The sequence below is a fragment of the Lycium ferocissimum genome, chromosome 4 (assembly GCF_029784015.1).
Source record: "Lycium ferocissimum isolate CSIRO_LF1 chromosome 4, AGI_CSIRO_Lferr_CH_V1, whole genome shotgun sequence".
In the NCBI taxonomy this organism is placed as follows: domain Eukaryota; kingdom Viridiplantae; phylum Streptophyta; class Magnoliopsida; order Solanales; family Solanaceae; genus Lycium; species Lycium ferocissimum.
This window is the reverse complement of record NC_081345.1, coordinates 44414001-44437005: the sequence shown is the minus strand read 5'-3', so window position 1 is coordinate 44437005 and position 23005 is coordinate 44414001. Positions and strand designations below refer to the sequence as shown.

The 23005-nt window shown below is 33.2% G+C and overlaps 2 protein-coding genes across 12 annotated transcripts; both read right to left on the bottom strand.

The window, feature by feature from the left end:
• Positions 1 to 5061: 5061 nt before the first annotated feature.
• Positions 5062 to 7377, bottom strand: LOC132053224 (zinc finger protein CONSTANS-like). Its single transcript, XM_059445150.1, has 2 exons — positions 6231 to 7377; positions 5062 to 5361 (listed from the first exon to the last, which is right to left on the bottom strand). Exons 1-2 carry the CDS (start codon positions 6756 to 6758, stop codon positions 5236 to 5238), a joined length of 654 nt encoding a protein of 217 aa, XP_059301133.1. The 5' UTR covers positions 6759 to 7377; the 3' UTR covers positions 5062 to 5235.
• Positions 7378 to 12787: 5410 nt separating this feature from the next.
• On the bottom strand, positions 12788 to 17080 carry LOC132053221 (uncharacterized). Of its 11 annotated transcripts, XR_009414089.1 has the most exons (5): positions 15672 to 16916; positions 14866 to 14996; positions 14004 to 14313; positions 13466 to 13562; positions 12788 to 12987 (listed from the first exon to the last, which is right to left on the bottom strand). XR_009414089.1 is itself a non-coding variant. In XM_059445149.1 (4 exons), the coding sequence occupies exons 1-4, from the start codon at positions 15805 to 15807 to the stop codon at positions 12956 to 12958; spliced, it is 366 nt and encodes a 121-aa protein (XP_059301132.1). In that variant the 5' UTR covers positions 15808 to 16916; the 3' UTR covers positions 12788 to 12955. The 11 variants fall into 11 exon arrangements, 5 of the variants coding, with proteins under 5 accessions (XP_059301132.1, XP_059301131.1, XP_059301129.1 ...); XR_009414093.1 differs by lacking the exon at positions 13466 to 13562; XM_059445149.1 differs by lacking the exon at positions 14004 to 14313 and having other exon boundaries at positions 14896 to 14996.
• Between the last annotated feature and the right edge of the window lie 5925 nt (positions 17081 to 23005).

The following is a 23005-nucleotide window of genomic DNA, read 5'->3' as shown; positions in this document are numbered from 1 at the left end:
GGTGGATAATGGGTCAGCCCTACCTTCTCCACAAGATGGAATCCTTACCTTTGAGACTATATTTGCATGAATTTGCCTTGTTCCGACTATCATCTTAATCATAGATATGAATGTATGTTTGTCTAGAAGAGATTAAAATTTAGAAATAGACATTCTGTTTAAATGAAGGGAGTAATATCTACTGCTAGGTCCGTCTCAAATGGTACGTGGCTTAATTCAACTTAGGAGCTGGATTGATCTGAAATTTGCAAAAATAACTATCAATGTAAGAGCCTGTTTGGTTTGGCTTATTTTAGGTGTTTTAAGCCAAAATAGCTTTTAAGCACTAACTCTTTAGATAGTAGCCTGCAAAAATAACTATCAGTGTAAGAGCCTGTTTGGTTTTTTTTTTTAGTTTTTCAACTTTTAGGTGCTTATTTTTTGCCAAAATAGCTTTTAAGCACTAACTCTTTCCAGAGGTCAACAAATAAAAGATGCTAGGTCAACTTGAAATAAACAAAGAAAAAATTTAAATTTTGTCGTATTAAATACTCTACGGCATTTGAGTGGATATAAACTTTTAATATTTTGTGGTCTTTTGCTTAAATACTGTTTATAAAAACATCTCACTAAATAAATACTAAAATGAACGTTTGACTTGAGGTAAAGTTCAATAAACAAAGAATTTTTTTTAATTAAATACTCTATATAGCATTTTATAATATCGAATATACAAACTTTAATTAAACTAGAATTTTAAATACCAAATTAATAAAAAATCCGACCCATACACTTTCCCCCACCCACAATCTTAAATATTCTATATATATTACAAAACCAATTTAATGAAATATAATGATTTTTATTATAAATAAATAAGTCAAACTCTCACTAAATAAATACTAAAATGAATTATTCTTTTTCTAAAAAATGAATTATTCTTTTTCTAAAGGACTAGTAAGTATACAGTGCCAAATAAAGAGAAGTTCATGAATACAGGGCAGAGGGGCTGCACTTTCCCCAGTTAATAATAACCACAACTTTGATCACTGTTAGAACCTGAAGGCCATCCCTCTTGCACTTGGAATAGAGTGGTCCTATTACTCCCTGTCTCATACAGCCCCATCAAACTGCTGTGCTACCCACAGATAAAGAGGGGGTTGGGGGGGGGGGGGGATTAGAGATTCCATGAACTTAGAATTTTCCTGTTTTATACTCCCTTTGTCCCAATATATGTGCTACTATTTGACTGGACACAAAGTTTTAAGAAAGAAAGACTGACTTTTGAAATTTGTAACCTAAAATAAGCTATAAATATTTGTATTGTTACAAATCATCTCATTAAGGAGGGTCGTTTAAAGCTAAATCATTTTAAAATAGGAAAAGGTATCATTCATTTGAGATAAATTAAAAAGGAAAATGCTCCACATGAAATGGTATAGAGTGAATATGCCAGTAGAAAATATAAAAAGTTCATAGTTCTTTGTGTTTTGAGTTTTTCTTGTATAAAGGTCGTTTGAAATGATTTTAAGACTTCAAACAAACTAAGTCAGCACCACGTACAGGATTAGCCTTATAGTGGTTATGATGGTACAAACTATTTTAGTCAATGAGTGTATGCGCACCATATATATATATAACTCACAATAAATTCCATTGAATAAACACAATACTATATCAACTCATTTCTTTGAACAAATTAATCTAGATTTGCACTGCATAGGCCTATTAAAAGGGAAAGTGCTTTGTATCGGGACTTTTTACCATTTCAGGATTCGAATTCGAGATCTCTGATTAAGAATGAAGAGATTCTTTTCATCCCGTCATACCTCTCGATAGTTTCCAACCATTCAATAATATGTGGCAGAAGCCTAACTACGAAATTATTCCTAGCTTTGTTCTTTTACCAACATATGAAAAATGAAATACAAGATGGAGGTTGGTCATTGTCTTTGTCCTTTCTTAAAACAATTGCTGATGGCTCACAATAAATTCCATTGAATGAGCATAGTCATCTATCACTTGTTTTTTTGAACAAATTAATTTTCTTATGTCCATACTTCCTTCCCTCTAATTTATTTGTAATTTTGACTTACTCGGAATTACAACAACATACCCAGTGTATTCCCACCAGTCGGGTCTGAAGAGGGTAGGATGTACGTAGAAATTACCCCTACCTTTGGTCTACTCGGAATTATACCAAATGAATTTTGATAAACATTTTAAAATGTAAATTTGATACGAGATAAAATATAAAATATATTAATTTAGTTTCTCAATATCTCTAGACTACGATTTTTAGAAAAATAAATTTATCAAATTATATTTAACTCCAACGCTAAGTTAAATTTACTCTCAATAACTGATTTTAACTTGTATGGAAGCTCCAAATGGAATGTAAGTCGAGTCAATTTGTTAAATTTGTCTTCTAGAAGAGACACGGACTCGTTAGAAATTGACTAATTCTATGCAATTGCCAGGAAAATTCTTTTTGGAGACCCCGTGTGTTAGCAGAAAATTTATATTTTCTCGTGTCAAACATTACTTGGAAGTCTTTTTCCTATTCTTTGTCTGAAATAAGTGTCGAATTCCACATTGGTAGGGACGCGAATTACTTACCTTCATATATAATTTTGAACGATTTTTACCTCATCAGCTAATTTTGTGATTGAGTTAAAACTTAGAATCCATTTTCTTATCATAGAGTTGCAGGATTGTCCTTCACTAGGGGTGGGGTTTAATTTTTGTCCCTCAGATTGGTGGTCTTTAACTTTTGTCCTTATGGCCCAAATTCTGCCTAGAATTTTGCATAGACAGTTTTGTAAATTCTGCTGCAGAATTTGCGTAAGGCAAAATTCGCTTTGTCTACGCAAATTCTCGCCTTAATGCTGCATGCGATTTTTTTTTTTAATCGAACTGTTTGAACCCAACGCTTAGGGAGGATTAAAAAGAAACTTAAAGATACTTGACCCGATTTGAGGGGCGATCCGTTTTTAGCTATACATCAACAAGTAAAGGAAAAAATAAATTATTTAGTACTTACTTTTGATACTAATTCAAAAGACCACCCCAAATGAAGGGCAATCCGCGCAAAAAAAAAGATCAAAATTCGGGGTCTACCCTATAGTGGGTCTCTTAAAGTCATAAGAGTAAATCTAAAACAAGCCATAAACATTTGTGTTGTTATAAATGATTTCATTAAGGGTATAATGGCTTGTTTAAAATTAAATCATCTTTAATTAGGAAAAGGTATCATTCATTTGAGATAAACTAAAAGGGAAAGTGCACCACATAAAATGGGGTAGAAGGAATATGCAGTGGAAAATATAAAATAAAAAATAAAAAATCTAATGCTTGTATTTTAAGTTTACTTTGTATAAAAAAAAAAAAAAAAAAAAAAAAAAAAGTTTACTTTGTATAAAGGTAGCTTGAAATGATTTCAAAACTTTAAACAAACTATAAATCAGCGCCACGTACAGGATTAACCTTATAGTGGTTATGATTGTACATAACTATTTTAGTCAATGTGTGTGTGCGCGCCCATATATATGTGACACACAACAAATTCCATTGAATAAACACAGTAATATATCAACTCTTTCTCTGAACAAATTAATCTAGATATCCACTGCATATGGCCTATTAAAAGGGAAAGTGCTTTGTATCAGGACTTTTTACCATTTCAGGATTTAAATTCGAGATCTCTGATTAACAATGAAGAGATTCTTTTCATCCCGTCATACCTCTCGATAGTTTCCAACCATTCAATAATTTGTGGCAGAAGCCCAAGTGCAAATTTATTCCTAGCTTTGATCTTTTACAAAATAAGAAAATGAAATGCAAGATGGAGGTTGCTCAATGTCTTTGTCCTTTCGTAAAACAACTGCTGATCGCTCACAATAAATTCCATGGAATGAGCATAGTCATCTATAACTCGTTTTCCTAAACAAATTAATTTTCTTCATGTCCATACTCCCTTCCCTCTAATTTATTTGTAATTTTGACTTACTCGGAATTACAACAACAACAACATACCCATTGTATTTTCATAAGTGGGGTCTGAGGAGAGTAGGATGTACGCAGACCCTACCCCTACCTTTGGTTTACTCGGAATTAAACCAAATGAATTTTAACAAACATTTTAAAACGTAAATTTGATACGACAAAAAATATAAAGTATATTAATTTTCATGTAGTTCCTGAATATCTCTAGACTATGATCTTTAGAAAAATGAATTTATCAAACCATATTTAACTCCAATTCTTAGGCAGTCAAATTTACTCTCAATAATTGATTTTAACTTGTATGGAAGCTCCAAATAGAATGTATGTCTAGTCAATTTGTCCTATTTGTCTTCTTAGAAGACACACGGACTCGTTAGAAATTGACTAATTCTATGCAATTGGCAGGAAAATTCTTTTTGGAGAACCCGTGTATTAGCAGAAAATTTATATTTTCTCATATGTGACCATTAATTGGAAGTTTCTTCCTCTCTTTTTTTTTTTTTCTTTTTCCCCGAAACAAGTGTTGAATTCCCACATTGGTAGGGACGTGAACTATTTACCTTCATATATAATTTTGGACGATTTTCATCTCATGAGCTAAGTTTGTGATTGAGTTAAGCTCAAAATCTATTTCTTATCATTATATTAGAGATAGGCTTATCAAAATTAATGATCTACCCGATATTGGGTCTCTTAAAGTCAGATGAGTAAACCTTCAAAATTGTGAATCCAACATTAATCTTTATAACAACATACGCAAACCTTACTTCTATCTTGTGAAGGTAGAGAGGTTGTTTCCAAAAGATCTTTAGCTCAAGTAAAGCATTTCAAAGCAGATTTGAAATATCTAAGGTCTCTGTTCAAAACGTGAGAATGAAGAAATTCCTGTTTGAAAGCATTTTTTCCCTTTTTAGGCCTTATGCAGCACAAATCTCCATTAGCCGAGCAAGTGAACTCCAAATACCATATAGTTAAAAACATTTCCCAAGGCATAATCAGAAACTGGAAAGAGATTGTAATGCAGCAACTAGAGATAGAAGAGACTACACTAAGCACGATAGGAAGTTCCCAAAAAAATAAAAATAAAAATGAAATCTTGGTTAAGTGATGCTTCTAAGTAAAATTAAAAAGTGCAAACAAAGAGAATCAAGAAAAAAAGAATGGAAAATTATAAACTTGTATTTCTGTATGTCTCTAGTAGTCAATTGATCGATTGTAGCGAAACAAAAGTTTGCAAAAATAAAGACTAAACTACTCGCAAAATTCATTTGTTCGAAGCATCTTCCTTGGTCTCAAGAATCCTATTGAAGATGATGTTTCCTTGTTATCTTCCAACAAATTGTGGCAGTTCAAACTCGAGGAACATGTCTCTTCATCCTGCATCGACATTAGAGTACATATTAATTACAATGTGATGAGTAAAAAATTGAGGCGGATCCAATATATAAATAGAGAATGCACGTGCACAAATTGTCTCAAGACTAGGGATGGCAAATGATCGAGTTAAAGTCATGATCCAATCTACCCTAGAGTTTGCTTGAGTCAAAATGAACCAAATAGCGGGCCACTTTCCTTTTTTATTTTGTATTTTTTAAAATAATGTGAATGTTAATGTATTTTAACTTAAATTATTAGCTTTAGTCATTTTTTTTTTCAGAATAAACATAATTTTCAATCTCCAAATTCGACTTTATATGTTCGAGTTTGAGTTGCATTTCAACCCGTTTTAAATCCAATAATGTGATGGGCCATTTTATAACTTCTCATATGGTAAATAATTTTTCATCTTTAACTATTTTCAAAACTGAAATGAAATTCATTTTTAAAAAGTGTTTTATTTCTTCTCCCTTTCACCTGTGTAATTAAAAAAAAAAAAAAAAAAGAGGAAGAGTGTTTCATCCAAAATAAGATTCTTCCTGGCGAATCTAAGATTAATCATACTCTACATTGGGTCTTACGGACGTGAATGTGACTTAGTCGGATCTCAAAGTTGAGTACTAGATCCTCCAAAGTGAAATTTACTAACGCGAATTAAGATTAGTCAGTACCAAAACAAGTACTAGACACGTAACAAATAAGTATCGGACACCAAATGAAAAAATAAAAATAAAAATATATAATTTTTTTTTTTTAAAACAAAAGAGAGATGCAACGCGAGGACTTCTCATGATACTACTTTCGTCCAAGCGCGCTTAGTGCTGGTATGATCGCATCCAAAATTAAAATAAAAATATAAGAGGACTTACCTCAGAATGGAGGCAATCACTTTCCCTCGGTCGCTTCCACGGAGAAGAACAAACCGCTTCCATAGCACCACCGTCTCCGCCATAACTACCGGAAGAACTAACCGACCGTGCCGGCAACGGAGAAGAAGAAGATGATAAAGGAACAACTTGATTCCCATCATCTTCATCTTCATCCTCATCACTATCAGATTCCTCCTCCTCCTCCTCATCATCATCATCATCGTCATCGTTATCATTATCAGTTTCCGTTTGATAATTTTCTTCAACTCTTTCTCCGTTTTTGACTTGACACGAAGTTTCGAGACAAGAATTGCAAACGGAGAGAGTTGGTGAAAGTTTTGGGCCACAAGCGGACCATGGAGTTGGGCTTTGACAAGAATGACAAAGCAGATTTCTTGAATGTTTAGCTACCAGGAAATTAGCTGAGTGGACTTTGGAATCACAATCCCAACAAAGGTTAGCTTGATCTGATTCACAATACATTCTTGCTCTGTTTTTTCCACATAACTCACAATTCATTTTGTTCATTTGTTGTATTTTTTTAAGGAAATTTGGAGGAATTTGGTTAGTTGAGTGATTTGGGGTTTTGAAAAAGAAATTATTTAGTACTTACTTTTGATACCAGTTCAAATTGCGTTAAAGAAAAATTATTTGAATTGCGTTGTTGTGTCAGAAGAAGGATAGCTATACTGCTCTAAAGACGGTTGGAAGAGATTTTGAAGAAAATTGGAGTAATTTAGTGATTTGGATTTTTGGAAAAAGTTGGAAGTGATTTCGAAGAAAATTTGAGTACTTGGTAATTGAATGATTTGTTTTTTGAAAGTTGAAGGGGTTTTGGAGAAAATTTGTGATTGAATGATTTTGGGTTTTGACAAAAGTTGAAGGGATTTTGGAGTTTTTTTTAGAAATTTGGATGGGGAGAGATTGAAAATAGAGATGGAAAGATTGTTAAGTGGTGATCTTTATAAGTTGTATTGTTGGAATTGAAAATTAAAGGTATGTGTGTTTCCTGGTTTGGGGCTTGGTTCCCTCTTTTTTTATTTTTTTCTTGTATAAATATTTCTATGGCTATTACACTTCTAGGTGCTGTATCCTAGCACCTACTTGAATAAAATACTAACAATCAAGTTGCTTAAATATAGGCTAAGGTGGTATGTAGAAAGTTATGTTAAGAATCTTTTTTTTTTTTTGTTTTGAGAAATGACTTGTTTTACCAAGAATTTTCTTTTTGAAAAATATTTTCGTGTTTAGCTTAGGAGTGAAAAATATTTTTTTTTTGAATAAATAATAATAAGAGTAACAATAATATCAACAAATAGGATTATGTTTTAATGAATTATAATTAATATAAGAGTAATTCAATTATCTCTCAGACAAATAGGAAAACTTAATTTTTTTTTCTTAAAAATCGTTTTCTTAAAAATTTGAAAATAAATCTAGTCTTCCATTTAGTTTTAAAAAACGGGTTTTCCACATGTTAAGAAAATAATTAATTTTTTCAAAATTTTATAAAAATTCAGTTTTTTTCACATTTTGTGTTTTCCCGATTTTATTTGAAAAATAAAAGTGTCCTAAGAAAATGAAATCAAGATTTTTTAAGACATTTTAAAAAAATAATCAAGTTTTCCATATTTTTAACAAATCCATTTTTCCATATTTAAAAAAAAAAAATCATTTTTCAGTTTTTTTTTTTTTTTTTCAAAAACGGGTTTTTAAAAAAAAAACAAATTTTCAATTTTTTTTTTTTAAAAAGGGTTTTAAAAATCCTTTTTTTAAAAGAAAATTCAGTTTTTTAATCCATGTTTTTAGTTTTTTTTTTTTTTTTTAAATGGGTTTAAAAAAAATCAAATTTTCAAATTAAAAAAAAAAAAAAGTTTTAAAACTCATTTTTTTTTAATGAAAATTCAGTTTTTTATTTTTATTTTAAAAACAATTGACACGTAAAAAAAAATTAAAAAAAATTAAAAAATAAAAAACAAAAACAAATAAATACACGTATGCAGAGAGTGTATGTTGCATCAAGCAGTGTAGGGGAGTAATTATTCCGTTTTAAATAAGTTTAGGGGGGTAATAGGACGCAGGAAAGGTAAGGTGTGTCGTACTGAAGATAGAAAGATCCCAATTATATTAGAAGATCGATAATAATTTCTATTTGTCCAAGCCTCGATGGACACAACCACCCAACATTTGTGTTGGTGACATGTAATAGGTATACTGAAAAATTAGTTGAAGTGTACACAGGTAGGTTTGGACATTACTGTTTAGAAAGATTGATAATGATGTATAAGTGTCTATTAAAATTGTGATATTATGTTAAGGAAGATGACTTCTATGCAAAGTGAGAGAGTCATCTGCAGCCTTTTGGCATAGAATATTTTTTTAAAAACGTCATTTTCATTAAGAAAATTAATATTTTAGTTTGTATGTTCACAATTCAATACAAATGAATTTTTGTGCCGCACACAAGTTCAAATATCTTTTTTGCTAAAATCCTGTATTGTGTCATTAGTTTGGTACAGCATGCAATTCACTAGTATTTGTTATTGCTTTAGTTGTAAAGATTGAATGCTCTAAGAGGAAATGATAATGATGGTAAATAAAATAATAATTTTACAAAGATAAGGGAGAAGAGACGATAAAGTGATAACAATATTCTTTTCCTCACCCTTTTTTGGCCAGACAAAAGATTTGTTTGAACAAGTATATGAAATATAAACAAAGGTAAAAGCCATTGGTACAGACTCCTTTACAACAAAAATGGAGTGGTCATCTTTGAATTAGATTTTATCTTTGGTTCTGAAAAAATATTGTGGACTATAGTGGAAAAGTTAGTCTTGAAGATGAACACAGAATTTTAATAAGTGTCAAGATAAATAATTTAGTCTCACTTTCTTTCTTTGCTAAATAATTAAAAATAATCTCTCTGCCATCTTAGCCTTTTTAATAGTTACATTTTTTTCAAAATAATAATTATTTGATATTCGAAATTCACTGACTCGACTAATTTAAATTCACATCTTATAGGACTTGTTCAAAGAGGAAGAGCTCCAGAATATCTTATTTTTGTTGTTTGTGAGTAGAAGCGGCCGTCCAATAAAATTGTGGATTCATCCGAACTCAGTAATATTAGATGAAACCCATTTTAAGAAATTAATTTAATATATATAAATTTTTAGCTTAGAACAATAACTTAATGGAACTAACATTTTAAATTCATACCCTTCAAATTCAATCCATCCCTATTTTTTTTTTTTTTTGTTTCCCTATCTGGTGTTCGATATTCGTATTAGAGCTTGACTATATTCAAATTCGCGACGCATAGGCCTTATTTTTTGGGAAACGCTCTTTGCTAAGGATTTTTCCATAACCAGGGCTCGAACCCGAGATCTCTGGTTAGTGGAGGAGCAATCCCATCCGCTACATCACATCCTTTAGTGGTAATTAGGGGTGGGCATGGTACGGTATCTGAAACTTCGGTAAGGTAATTTTGGTTTTCGATTTTTAAAAATACTATACCATTGCCGTACCAAATTAATTCGGTATGGTTTGGTATTTTAAAGTTCTGTTTCAGTATTTTACGGTACGGTAAATCATTAAATTGGTACATATACTCATATCGTGGAGAATTATGACTTCCACTGCTTAAGAAACGTCTCAATTATTATGTACTAAAAACCTTACACATGTAAAAATATTCAAAAGAAAGTACAAGCAATCTCCTTCGTAAATCAATTACACAAAAAAGACATTTAAATCAAGATAGAGTAGTCAAAGTTCCAACGTTTAAACAATTAATTTTCTAATAATACTAATTTATATATTTGTTAGTATTATAATACTAAGATATATGAATTGTATATGTAATTATATACTTCGGTATGGTATTCGATATTTCAGTATTTTCTTTATTAATACCGAATACCAAACTTTTTAAAAATGCATACCAAATACCATAATAGTGACACCGCAGTATAATTTTTTTTTATTTCGATATGGTAATCGGTATCTACCATACCATGCCTACCCCTAGTGCTAATTCATCCCTATTTTGTGAGGGACTGAATTTTTCCATTTTTTGGTGTCCCGTTTGAACATCAGATTTTTTTTTTTTTTCAACAACTTATTTTAAACTATTATTTGGTTGTATATTGAAATAATTTTTGATTAGTTTTTTAAGATGATTTTCAAGTAAAAAGTTCTTTCTCGCTCACAAAATTTAGATTTTTTCAAATAAAGTATATATCTAAATACAACTATAAAGTATATATCTAAATACAACTAGAACTTTTAGATATTAACTTTTATCTTTTATTCAATCTTCTTTTTCAAATTTCAACTAAATTTATCCAAACGCCTACTAAATTGAAATTAGAAGAAGATAGTAGGTAGCTTTCATAACTCTAAACAGAAAAATAAAATAACAGAAAAATAAAATATTCTCTTTATGGCAAGTGGCTATGTATAGCGTAGGGGCTGACGTTCTATAATGATCAAGGAAATTTGATTCTAGTCACATTTGCATACATGGCCAGTTTTGGCCCACATAACAGATTTAGCCATGTGAAACCCACCTGCTGCCTATGGCTCTAAAATTTTCATTATCTGTCTTTGGAATATGGGCCTTTCCTATGATTATTGTCTTGGATTATTGGCCAATTAGTAAATAAATAAATTGTCTTGGATAAGGGGAAAAGAAAAAGATTGACTTGGATAAGGGCGTCAAAATAATTTGTAAGCCTAATCCACTTGCTCTATCTTATCTTGGATAAAAAGTTTTATAAAACATGTTAACGAAGGAAGATTATAAATTTAAGTAGGTCATGATGAAGTATTATTGCATCTACTATGTTTTTTTACTTTAAATACGAACGGATGCATGTCAAAAATACTTTTGAAACGTGTAATCTTAAGTTATTACCTCCGCATGACTATAAAAATGCCATTAAAGATAAATAAGAAGTGTAAGTTAAATTATTTCTAAGTTTAAAATCTGTCATTCAGAGACGGATTCAGAATTTTTAATTTATGAATTTTAGATCACAGCTTTTTTTTTGCTTATTAGGTTTTAGATAGATTTTATAAATTTTAAATACATATATAGAATTCGAGTAAAAGTTATTGAATTTTGTCGAATTTGTATCCGCCATTACTATTATATTTAAAAACAAACTAGAAGTAAAATGTATCACCACATATTGGGATGGAGGGAATATCATGTTTACATCTCAATTGTAACACTCTATGTGTAGGTATTTACTTCAATTATTGAAGACAAATTTACATGATACTTGTGAGGAAATAAATTTACATGATACTTGTGAGGAAATACTTAAAAAAGAATGCAGTGGTACATCTGCACCAACTCAAACAGCCCATAAAATTTTAACCTAAAGTTTATTTTAAATACTTTAAAAAAAATCAGTCCAACTATTGTATCCCAAAAGCATGGTCTACATCATGAATAATTATTGAGACAAATAGTTATGGGCTAAGGGAAAAAAAATGCACGGTGGACAAGGTTTTTGTTCGATTGAATTAATGACGTGGAAGTTAGACCACGTGAACATATCTGATGTGGCATCGAATAAGGATCCTCGACGATTTTGCTTACATGGACAAATCTTGATAATCTGTGTGAGAGAGAATTTTTATATTATTTTGTTCTCTTTTATTTATTGAAATGTACCCCCTCTTTTCGAATTTATGTGTTGGAATTCAGATTTTAAGAGTCAAATTTCTTAGTTTTAATAGTAAACTTAGACATAGATTTTTAAGATTTTGAATAACAATAACAATAACAACAACAACCACCCATTAAAATTTCATTAAGTGGGGTCTAGGGAAGGTAGAGTATACGCAGACCTATCTTTACCTTGTGACAGATAAGAAAGTATGTAATTTACCTAATTGAAAACTACGTAAAAAGTACTATATATTACAAAATTCAAAATATTTAAATGACATATCAGTCTATCACGGTATAGAAAAAAATCGTTTGCCCCTCGAAATTCGAACACCACCTCATATATTGGAACATAAAAAATATTATTTTTTCTTAAAATATATTATTTATTCTTTGGTTGAGAAAGTAAGAGGGTGTTTGGGGGTTTTGGGGGAGGGGTTGGAGGGCGTGGTCGAAGGGTGGGGTGGAATGGTCTTGTGGATAGGAGATACTTTGCATCAAGACCAAAGAGTAAGGGGGAGGTACATGTTCTCTATGATATGAAGGTACCAATAACCAATAACATTGTACCAAGTTCCAATTTCAACAATAATGGGGCCTTTTATTACGGCCACACAAAAACATGGACATGAGTTTATATATTATTGGCTAAAGTCAGCTGGCAAGTTGAGGAAAGGTAAGAAAAGAATAGAGTATTTAATTATTCGTTATTCAAAACTAATTGATGGAAATATAGATTTGAGTCGTGTAAAACTTATGAACAAGACTAGGCAAACCTCGCCCGTGCTATAAACTTTTCTATCAACTTCATACTGATAAGAATTTGAAGATAATAAAAGTGGTCACGTGTACATTAGTTGTCAATTCAGACATAGATGATAATTGCTAGATATTATTCACATACATTTTGGAACAAAATATACATTCATGAAGTTGTGTGGTTGGGAAATGACACATTCCATATGTCCATGACACCTTTGCGCTATTAGATGCTCAATTATCGGAAGTACTATTTACATATTGACAAAAGGTGATGCATTCTTCATGTTGTGTTTAGTCTTCTTCTGAGCACACCTGTATAATTATAAAGGAAGAATAAATTGCCAGTGCTTATGGTGCTCATATCTCAACAGACTATGCAAACTAATGACAATATTTGTTTCTCTTTCTCTTTGTTGGATATACAATTCATTCCTCTACAACTTTTATCTTAATTTATAAATCATGGTTTAGATCCATAATAGTACACTCAAATGTACATGTAACTGCATCAGTATTAAAACAGATGTTCGCCCCTTACATGACACTTAAATCTAACCAATGAAGGTCAAATAAACAAAACATGAAAAGGAAATAGCTTGAAATTGCGTGCAAGGTGCTATAGCTGACCATTTGTACCAACTATAATATAAGAGGAAAAAGATTGGTGTACTTCACAAGAAGATGAATAGTTCACTTGGCCAAAGTTGAAAAGCACTCAAAAAAGCTTAAGAATGTACAACATATCCATGTTCTCTTTTCTGTCCAAATTTAAATTCTACTGTTGAATTACCTTTCTCGTACTTGGTCATGTTAAATACTTTAGCTTTGTGTAAACGCCCCAAAAACTCTTTTGCCTCACTTGGTTTGGGTTTGGTCCAAACATCTGCCTGCAATGGAAGAAACCAAAAATGAAATCCTCCAAAGAGGAAATTAAGCCACTTCTGAGTGCTCCTTAGTGCCACAAATTTAATCTTAGAACAATTGAAAAGACTAACATGGGACTTATTAGTCAGAATTTCATAACGAAATTCAAAAGGAGGCAGGGAGGGCAAAGATAACCAGATCCATGACATATTACATAAACCATTATACTTCATGAAAACTTTTGAATGTATTAGAGAACACACCAAAATAGCGGCAGACATAAGATAAATCCTTTTTTCTCGATCCATATTATTCTTCTTTCACAGAATAATGCCTAATTAGTCAACTAAACTGAAGCTTTTCTTATCATGAAAAGCTAATACATTGAGGATTTGCGGGGTGTTGCTTTTCCTATCAGTTGGAGAAATGATTTTCGACTAAATCAAATAATTATTCTTGTGTACCTTTAGTGGAGATTAACAGATCATCAGAATACTTCCACATAAATTTGGAGCGCGAATGTTGTACTAAATGTTTGTAAACATGACTTGCATAAATCACTTCACTATCTCATATGCGGGTGTTGATAATTTGATGCACTGCACTTAATTATCATCTCCTACCAAACTGAAACTTCTGGAACCACCTCTTGATGAAGGACAATCCATCAACTTATGAGGTAAATATATAAGGAGTCTTAGTCCCCATGAACATATATCCAGATGCAATATTTGCCATTAGCAGTAGTCGAGCAATCATTGCTGGACTCTAATTCTGAAAACAAAAACCAAGAAAGGTCATACAGTAACTGCGGAGAGCACTCCATTAAGCATTTAATCACTAAAGTAATTTAACCTTTTTCATTACTAAATTACTCTATGTGGCCCAGAGGGTAAAGCTTAAAATTGCGCCTTCAATAGATCCTACTGTTCGCCTATATCTTCTTAAATCACTCGTACTGAATAACATAGTCTCCACACTGTTTGCACGTGACCATCATTTGTTTAGTTCCATATACATATTCAAATTCAATTGCCATAACATATGAAAAGCTCGAAATTAAAGCCAGAAAATATGGCACATAGAGAAGTAATAAAAAATCAGGATGACTTTTGAAGAAAAATAAAAGAATTTAGAAAATCAGGCAATAACTTTCTAGGTGGCAACTTAGAAGTTAAGAAGTGTTGAAGAGTTTGATATGAACCAGCGTTGAAAGGATCTATATAAATTAGTTCATAAATCAGCGAATTCCTGAGTAATTCTTAACCAATATACGCGAAAGATTACGCTTCCAAAAAAGCTGGAAGGAGCAATTGACAAGTCTACCAATATAAATGGACTTGAACATCAGGTGACCTTTCCAAGATGTGGCAGGAGATCAACAAACTTGTTTAAGCAACATAAATTCTTGCCCTCATCTGAAAGTAGACCTTGTAGAAAAACGGGGTGGTAATATCCTATAAAAACAAACAATCAACGTGGAGCTCTGAGATAGTGCACCCCCTTCCAACCAAAAAAGGGAAAAACATAAAAGAACTTCAAATAGCAATAGAGATTCTAATAGTGAAAGATGTAACAATGTTAAAGTTCAGAAACTGGTAGTCATGCATTAAAGAGCCATAAAACAGTCCATTGAGATAACTTTCTCTGGTAATCAACTATGACATCATTTGACTTGAGCGTAATAACTCTCTAACTTGGATTCATTCTACAATGTAAAAGTAAAGTCCTTTGCTTATTCAAAAGATATAAAGAAAATGCTAAATGTTGTTGCTCTCCAAATAATTTGTAGCCAAAATAAGTTGGAAGCAATCTTAACTTGTTGAAATCAAATAACCTTCAGGGGAAGTGAAAACTAAAATAAAGTATTAAGTAATTAATCTGTCTCAAAGTTGGGTCAATAACAATTTTGTTTCATTATCTTGTTAGTTAATGGCAATCATTGAAAGCCAACTCCATTTAACAAATAATCAAGGTCACCTCTTTTCCATTCAAGAGTTCTTATGCATTTCCACGCCACTTTGAGACCCCGAAAAATGGACAAATTCCTTTTCCACGTGACGGGGAAAAAGTCACATATAAATAAATTGCCTAGTAGTCACAAAAAGGAAACAATAAGGAAAAGAATGAACCTCTTGTTGATGGATGAATTGTCTCATTTCGAGAACAAAGGAAATTTAAGGATTTGCCAAAGCCAAAAGAAATAGAATCTGGAACAACATCTCCCTTCGCTCGTCGCAAGATTGTACACAACTCAACACGGCACATCTTGCATAGTCAATGGTTGTAATATGAGACACTTTAACCAATTGATCAAAATTCTATAGTGGAAGATACGTTGCACCATCCAGTGGACACTCCAAGGAGAAAGCTAAACTTTTCCCTAGTGTGTTATAAGGCATTGACTTAATGAGTAATAATTGTTGCACCTGCAAATTAAAGTTAAAACAAAAATGAACAACCGCACTATTCATCTCAAATACACTTACATATGTCACTTAAAAAAATCCTAGACTACCTCAACTGTTTGAAAATTCAGAGTCACAAGATGGAAAAGATAACAAGCAATATGGTGGCATGCAGCATGAGAAAACATTCACGGGTCAATTATAATTTAAATGGGATTAGAAATGATTATAGTAAACAAAGTCAGAGTGTGTATGTAAGAGTAGTCAATTTTGACTCAGGATATGAAGAAGGAATTTCTCAAAATAAAATTTTAAACTTGATTTATAAGGTCCATGAACCACGTGATACTCAATCTAGAGAATGCAGTTTTTCCTTCAAACAAGGTCAGAATTTAGATTGGATCATCAGTGGCAAACCAGTATAAAGAATATTGGATAGAAAGCAACCCCTTACATGGTATCGGTCCCTTGCATTATACGGACTCTGTTATAGGTGCACATATATCTTTTTCCCTACCTTTTTTTGTGTACTTTAAACAGTTCGCACAAATGATTCATCATATTCATATATATAAACTATAATTGGCTGTTGATAGATCAGTAAATATAAATCGTTTCATGTAACATGGTTGGTCCTTCCCAGTAAACAAATCACCCTCCTAGTCTATTTCTACATCTAGGATTCAACTTGTATCATGGATACTAATAGGAATTAAGCTATAGACTCACCAAAAGTATCCTTTGGTTTGTCTTTGTTTCTTCATTTGTGCACTTCTCTTACAATGTACGACATAAGTAAGTTGATAGGTAACCAAAAGATTTCACAAAACATAAGTGCATTATTTATGTTGGAATTTTGTTCACAGAGCCCCTCTGTATTCGGATTGAGTTCCTACACTGTTACCAAACAATATATTTAATGAGAACATGCATGTACAGAATCAGTTCAATGAAAGAGCAAACAAATATGATCCATGGATTATGAAGAGGAAGATTCTTACGGTTCATTACAACAGAGCAAGCAAGCTCTAGAATATGGTGGAATTGAACAAAGGTTGGAAAAGAGGAGAGACGGTGTCTGTCCAGTGGTCAGATCAAATGAGGATGATGGACACGTAGAATGAAATCCTTGAAAAGTGAACAAATACTCGTGCCCTGGCAGCCACGTCTATGCTCATTTAGAGACTTTTAGACCAAAATGCCCTCAGCTAGAACTTTAAATTCAGCTAAGCAGGCATGTCGAAACCTGAGCTTTTCTAAATAATAATAATAATAATAATAAAGAAAAGCACATCCTATTAAGGGTGTTTTTGGTATGGAGGAAAATGTTTTCCCAGAAAATAAGTGAATTTTCACTTATTTTCTCATGTTCGTTTGAGTAGTGAAAAATAGTCAATTTCTTACTTATTTTCTCATGTTCGTTTAGCCGATAAAAACGTTTCTTCCTAAAATACTCATCCAAGCCTCACCAACTCCAATCCAACCCCATACCCCCACCCCACTCCCACCCACCCACCTACGGCCCCACCCCCCCTCCAAAAAAAATTTCTTTTGATTTTTTATTTTTTGCACCCCCACCCCCAACCCTGACCAACTCCAACCCAACCCCATACTCCCCCACCCCACCCACACCCCACTCCCACGCACCCTTCCCTACGCCCCCACCCCCTCCCCTCCCCTACGCCTCCACCCCCTTCTATTTTTTATTTATTTTATTTTTTGCACCCCCACCCCCAACCACTCCCATAACCCATACACCACCCCTCCCCCGCACACCCTACCCCCCACCCACCCTCCCCCCACAACATTTTTTTTTAAAGTTTTTTATTTTTTTTTCTGAATTTTCGACACGACCACATCCCCCATCACCCCCTTTGCGTGGAACCCATATGTCACGACCCGATTAGGGGGCCATCACGGGTACCCGGAGCTATCCACCGAGCACCGCTCAACGTACTACTATCGTCTCAACATGAGCACATATAATCTCGCTTACAGTGGACCGATCATCAGTTATTCTGTAAAACATATGCATATATACATAAGCCCACATGGCAACAAAAGAATAATGTACGGAAGATACAATGAGGGTCACATGACATCCGCTACCCACACATGAGTATCTACGAGCCTCTAACTGAAGAACTGGAATCGTGAAGACGGGACAGGACCCCGTCATGTCCAAGTATATACACAAAAGAATATGTCAGAAATTGCACCTCGGGCTACAAAGGCTGCGCAAGCCGATCCGCTCTGGAAGCCGGGTCGTCTCTCCCGTTCACTCGCGGGGTACGAGCACAACATCCAAAAAGAAAAAGGATGTCAGTACGAACAATGTACTGAGTATGTAAGGCATGAATCATAAAGTAACAAGAGAACAAGAAGATAAAGTAAAGATAAGAAAATAACTGGTGACTGCTTGCCTCTTAAGGCGAGCTACGCGTACGCATACTCGTAAAATATCATATCATGTATTGCTGCGGAACGTGCAGCCCGATCCATATATCATCATATATCAATATATTGCTGTGGAACGTACGGCCCGATCTATCACCCATATAGCCCGCGTCCGGGCATCCCGTGTCCGGGATGATATCATAAGATACCAGCTGATCAAGTGGCTATGCGTCTATAGCGCCTCACCTTTCCCCATGTCCCCTATATACATATACATATCATATACATATATAATATACGTAGCATGCATGAGAGCCCAAGTAAAAGTGCGCTCTATCGGAGTGACGTAAGGTCGTGAACCTCCGATTGTATTATGGCATCATCATCATCGCTATGTCCCACCTTGAAGGGACTAGTATCATGAGGTGAGACCATGGCGAAGAATAGCATCAATGAAATCATTAGCATAGAAACATCGGTATCATGATGTCATCCTTGTCATCTTCATCGTTATGGAACGTGTCTCATAAGAAGTTCTCACAGTTCTTCAAACTTCATCTTTAGGGATGTAAGAAGGTCATGGAAGTATAGGGAAGAAATTATGAAACGAGAATCATGCCTTTGAAGAAAAGGGGATAGCCTTACATACCTTTGTCTCTCCTTAACGATGTCAACTAAGAGCTCTCCTTCCGGCTTACAATTCTACATACAAAGGGGTTCGTACGGAGGTTAGATTGTTGAAGGTATACTTAAGTCTGAACTAGCGCAAATAAGACTAACGAAAATTGGGCAGCATTCCCTTTGTTTTGACAACTTTTCCTCATAAGGTAAAACAGCTCCCAACAACACAACGATACTCATAATGCCATGAATCATAATTTAACTACCTTTCCAACCAACATACCATTATTTGCATACTTAAGCTCATATTCCATACTTGCTCCCAATACAAGTTCTTCAACTACTCAACACCATTATTAACATGAAATAATTGTAAAACTCACCTTTGTTTATGTAGAGATGATCTTTGAATGCAAGTACTCCACTTGAGAAGAACTTAACTCCAATACCAAAGAGATTTTCAACTTCTATCAACCCTTAAGAAGCATTCATACCCTTGATTCTACCAACTTTTGATGTTTAATCCTTGATTTCTTTCTTGAATATGTGTTAGTGTGATATGGAGAGGTTTCTAGAGGTTTTAGGAAGGTTGGAGAAGTGAGAAGTGAGAAAAAGAAGAGAAAACCGTGCATATATAAAAATTAAGCTCGGACCCGACCCGAAATATACGGTCCACTATACGGACCGTACAATTTATACGGTCCGTACATTGGACCGTATGTTTCCTCCAGAAAACTCCAGAAAAATCACCCTTCACTGGAAGGGTTCTACGGTCAGGTATACGGGCAGTATAAAATATACGGTCCGTATATATGACCGTATAATCTCCAGTTTTCCCGAATTCGTTCTCGTCGCTTCGTTTGATCTCGAATCCTTAGGGAACCTTCTTGGTATCCGTGTAACACATCCTTAACGATCTAACAGACATTATAACTCATCCTCAAGACCTTACTAAATATTCGTTAGTTCAACACCTATGAAATCCTTCCCAAACATAACTTGTACTCCATTTCCTTGACGAACCTGATTTCACCAAGTCCTATGACTTAAAAACCTTATCGTATATACATTAAGGCAGCTAGTCACCCTCTCGTAGTCGTGAAGGTCTCGTGTCCGACTTAACTGACGTTAGTCTATTCCCGACGCAATGACATGAAATTGCCGAGGTGTAACACCATACCACACCAACACCCCCCTCCCCCCAACCCCAACAATTTTTTTTAAAGTTTTTTATTGTCTTCTGCGGGTTTCTACACCCCCAGACACCCCCTACCAAAAAAAAAAAATCTTTTCACCACCCACCACCAAATGTCAAAAAAAAATTTTTCAAAAAAAATATTTTGGGTGGGGGGGGGGGGGGGTGGGTGGGGTGGGGGTGGGGTGGGTGCAAAAAAAAGTCAAAACCTTTTTTTTCAAAAAAAATAATTTTTTTTGGAGGGGGTGGGGGTGGGGGTAGGGTGCTTCTTGGGGTGGGGGTGCAAAAAAAAAAAAAGTCAAAACCTTTTTTTTTCAAAAAAAAAAAAATTTTTGTGGGGGGGGGGGGGGGGGGTAGGAGGGATGGGGGACGGGTGGGGGTGGGGTGGGTGGGGGTTGGGAGTGGTTGGGGTTGGGTTGGGTGGTGGTAGGGTGGTTGGTGGTTTGAACTTGTGAACTTGTTTTCCCTACTTTTATTAGGGAAATCATTTTTCCCAATTTTGAGAAAAATATTTTCCAAAAGAAAATGTTTTTCAAAATTTTTGACCAAACGAACATGAGAAAATTGGAAAACATTTTCTGGAAAATGTTTTCTCCCATACCGAACACACCCTAATGGTTTCTTCATTTTCAAAAACTTATGAACACCAAAAGCACATCCAATTAAGGGTTTATTCTTCGCAAGTTTCGTAATGGTGAGATCGGATTAAGGGTGAAGAATCACATTATATTTTCACAGCTCACACTATCCGATGATAGAATCAAAATTGTTAAATGCCTTCCTTTATGTTATGAATGTTAATTGACTTGCACATTATATTAGTAATGGGAAAAGAAAATATTAAATTTGAAACTCTATAGGAGAAAAATGCACATCCTATTAAGGGTTTATGCATTCTCAAGTTTCGTAACGGTGAGATCGGATTAAGGGTGAAGAATCACATTATTTTTTCACAGCTGACACTCTCCGATAATAGAACCGAAATTGTTAAATGCCTTCCCTTATGTTATGAATGTTAATTGACTTGCACATTATATTAGTAATGGGAAAAGAAAATATTAAATTTGAAACTCTATAGAAGAAAAATGCACATCCTATTAAGGGTTTATTCATTCTCAAGTTTCATAACGGTGATATCGGATTAAGGGTGAAGAATCACATTATTTTTTCGCAGCTCACACTCTCCGATGATAGAACCGAAATTATTAAATGCCTTCCCTTATGTTATGAATGCTAATTGACTTGCACATTATATTAGTAATGAGAAAAGAAAATATTAAATTTGAAACTCTATAGGAGAAAAATAATTACACTTATAAAATTTAAAATTTTACAAGTGAAACTTCAGAATATATCATGGAATTCCACGAGTAGAATTTGAAATCCATTATAAAAGCTAAAATATCATTATTTATGAATTTTACCCAAAAACATCCTATCTAAACAGTAATGGAGTCACATGTTGTATCCCTTTGTCCGAAAGTTACAGTGCGCAATAAAAACTATTTTTTTTTGTATTATATATTTTTGAATACTCTTGAAATGAAATAAGATATCATTAGTGTAGGGGTAAAAGCGGTTAAAAAATTGAAGATGTGGCATTTTACATTTTTCTGAATTTCTTTATTAGAATTTTTAGCTCCACCACTACTATTAAAAAAATTATCCATTCTTAGGTTTGAATCGAAAGCCCCGAAAAAGTTTCATTCATTCCATCACACTTGGAGATATGTATCAAGTCATCCGAGCAATTTAAATCATACTCTAAATCTGTTATTGATCATTATTCACATATTATCATAGCTTCGTGTTCGTGCCATTGAAGAGGAATAGCAGTTGGCAAAATGCATCATTTTTCAATAATTTGCTCAACCGGTTTACGTTCGGATATAAACTTTAATATACAGATTAGACAAAATTTAATAATTTTGATTCAGACTTTATATATATATATATATATATAATAATTTTGATTCAGACTTTATATATATATATATACATGGTAGTAATGCATGTTTCTCTTGTAAATGGTTTCCTAGTAGAGATAAAAGAGCAAAATGTAAAAATTGTTTTATAGAAGGATGTATCATGTGTATAGAAAAAGAATTTAAGACAAAAATCCATAAAGAAGAAAGACATAAAAAAATAGAAGACCCTACTATTAGTATAAGAATAATGACATTAGAAACTAGAATAAACGAATTAGAAACCAGGTTACATAAATTAGAAAAAGAAGCAAATAGCGAAGATGAAGAAATACGTTTATCTAATATACAACCGCTAAGAACAATACCGAAGATTCAACAAAATGAACTAATGAGTATAGAAGACCATGGAGCCCTAGTATGTTATGAAGATAAAAAATTAGGAACTATAAAAATACTTGCAAGAATTAAAATAGATGACTATGAAATAGAGACATTAGCATTAGTAGATTCGGGATGTACTAAATGTATAATAAATAAACGAATAGTTCCACCAAATTTAATAAAAGTTCTAGACAAACCATTGCAGCATGCAAATGGATGGAACTCGTAATATATATAAACATTATGTTCATAAGGCATACATTAGCTTTATCAACACTTGTTCAGAATTTTATAAACCTAGTTATAAAATGGATAAAATATGGGTAAGAGACTTGAATATTAATATAGATTTCGTCATCGGGTTAGACTTTATGTTTCATAACAATGGAAGTTGCATGATTACAAGAGATGGAGTAATTTTTCTAAAAAATATTACTCATACACCAGTACAAGCTCATAAAACTGAAACTAGAATCGACATAAGAAGATCTCTACCCCGCCAAAATAAACTACAAAAGAAAGAAGAGGGTTGTTGT

Bases quoted from the DNA above. Each gene is read 5' to 3' on its own strand.
- LOC132053224 (XM_059445150.1), bottom strand. From the start codon at position 6,758: ATGAACAAAATGAATTGTGAGTTATGTGGAAAAAACAGAGCAAGAATG. The intron at 5,362-6,230 runs GTAAGTCCTCTT...ATGTCGATGCAG, and splicing joins GTGATTGCCTCCATTCTGAG to GATGAAGAGACATGTTCCTC.
- LOC132053221 (XM_059445146.1), bottom strand. From the start codon at position 15,807: ATGTGCCGTGTTGAGTTGTGTACAATCTTGCGACGAGCGAAGGGAGAT. The intron at 14,997-15,671 runs GTTCATTCTTTT...TTGTTTTTATAG, and splicing joins AATTCATCCATCAACAAGAG to GATATTACCACCCCGTTTTT. The intron at 13,563-14,895 runs GTCACCTGATGT...CTTCCATTGCAG, and splicing joins TCCTGCCACATCTTGGAAAG to GCAGATGTTTGGACCAAACC.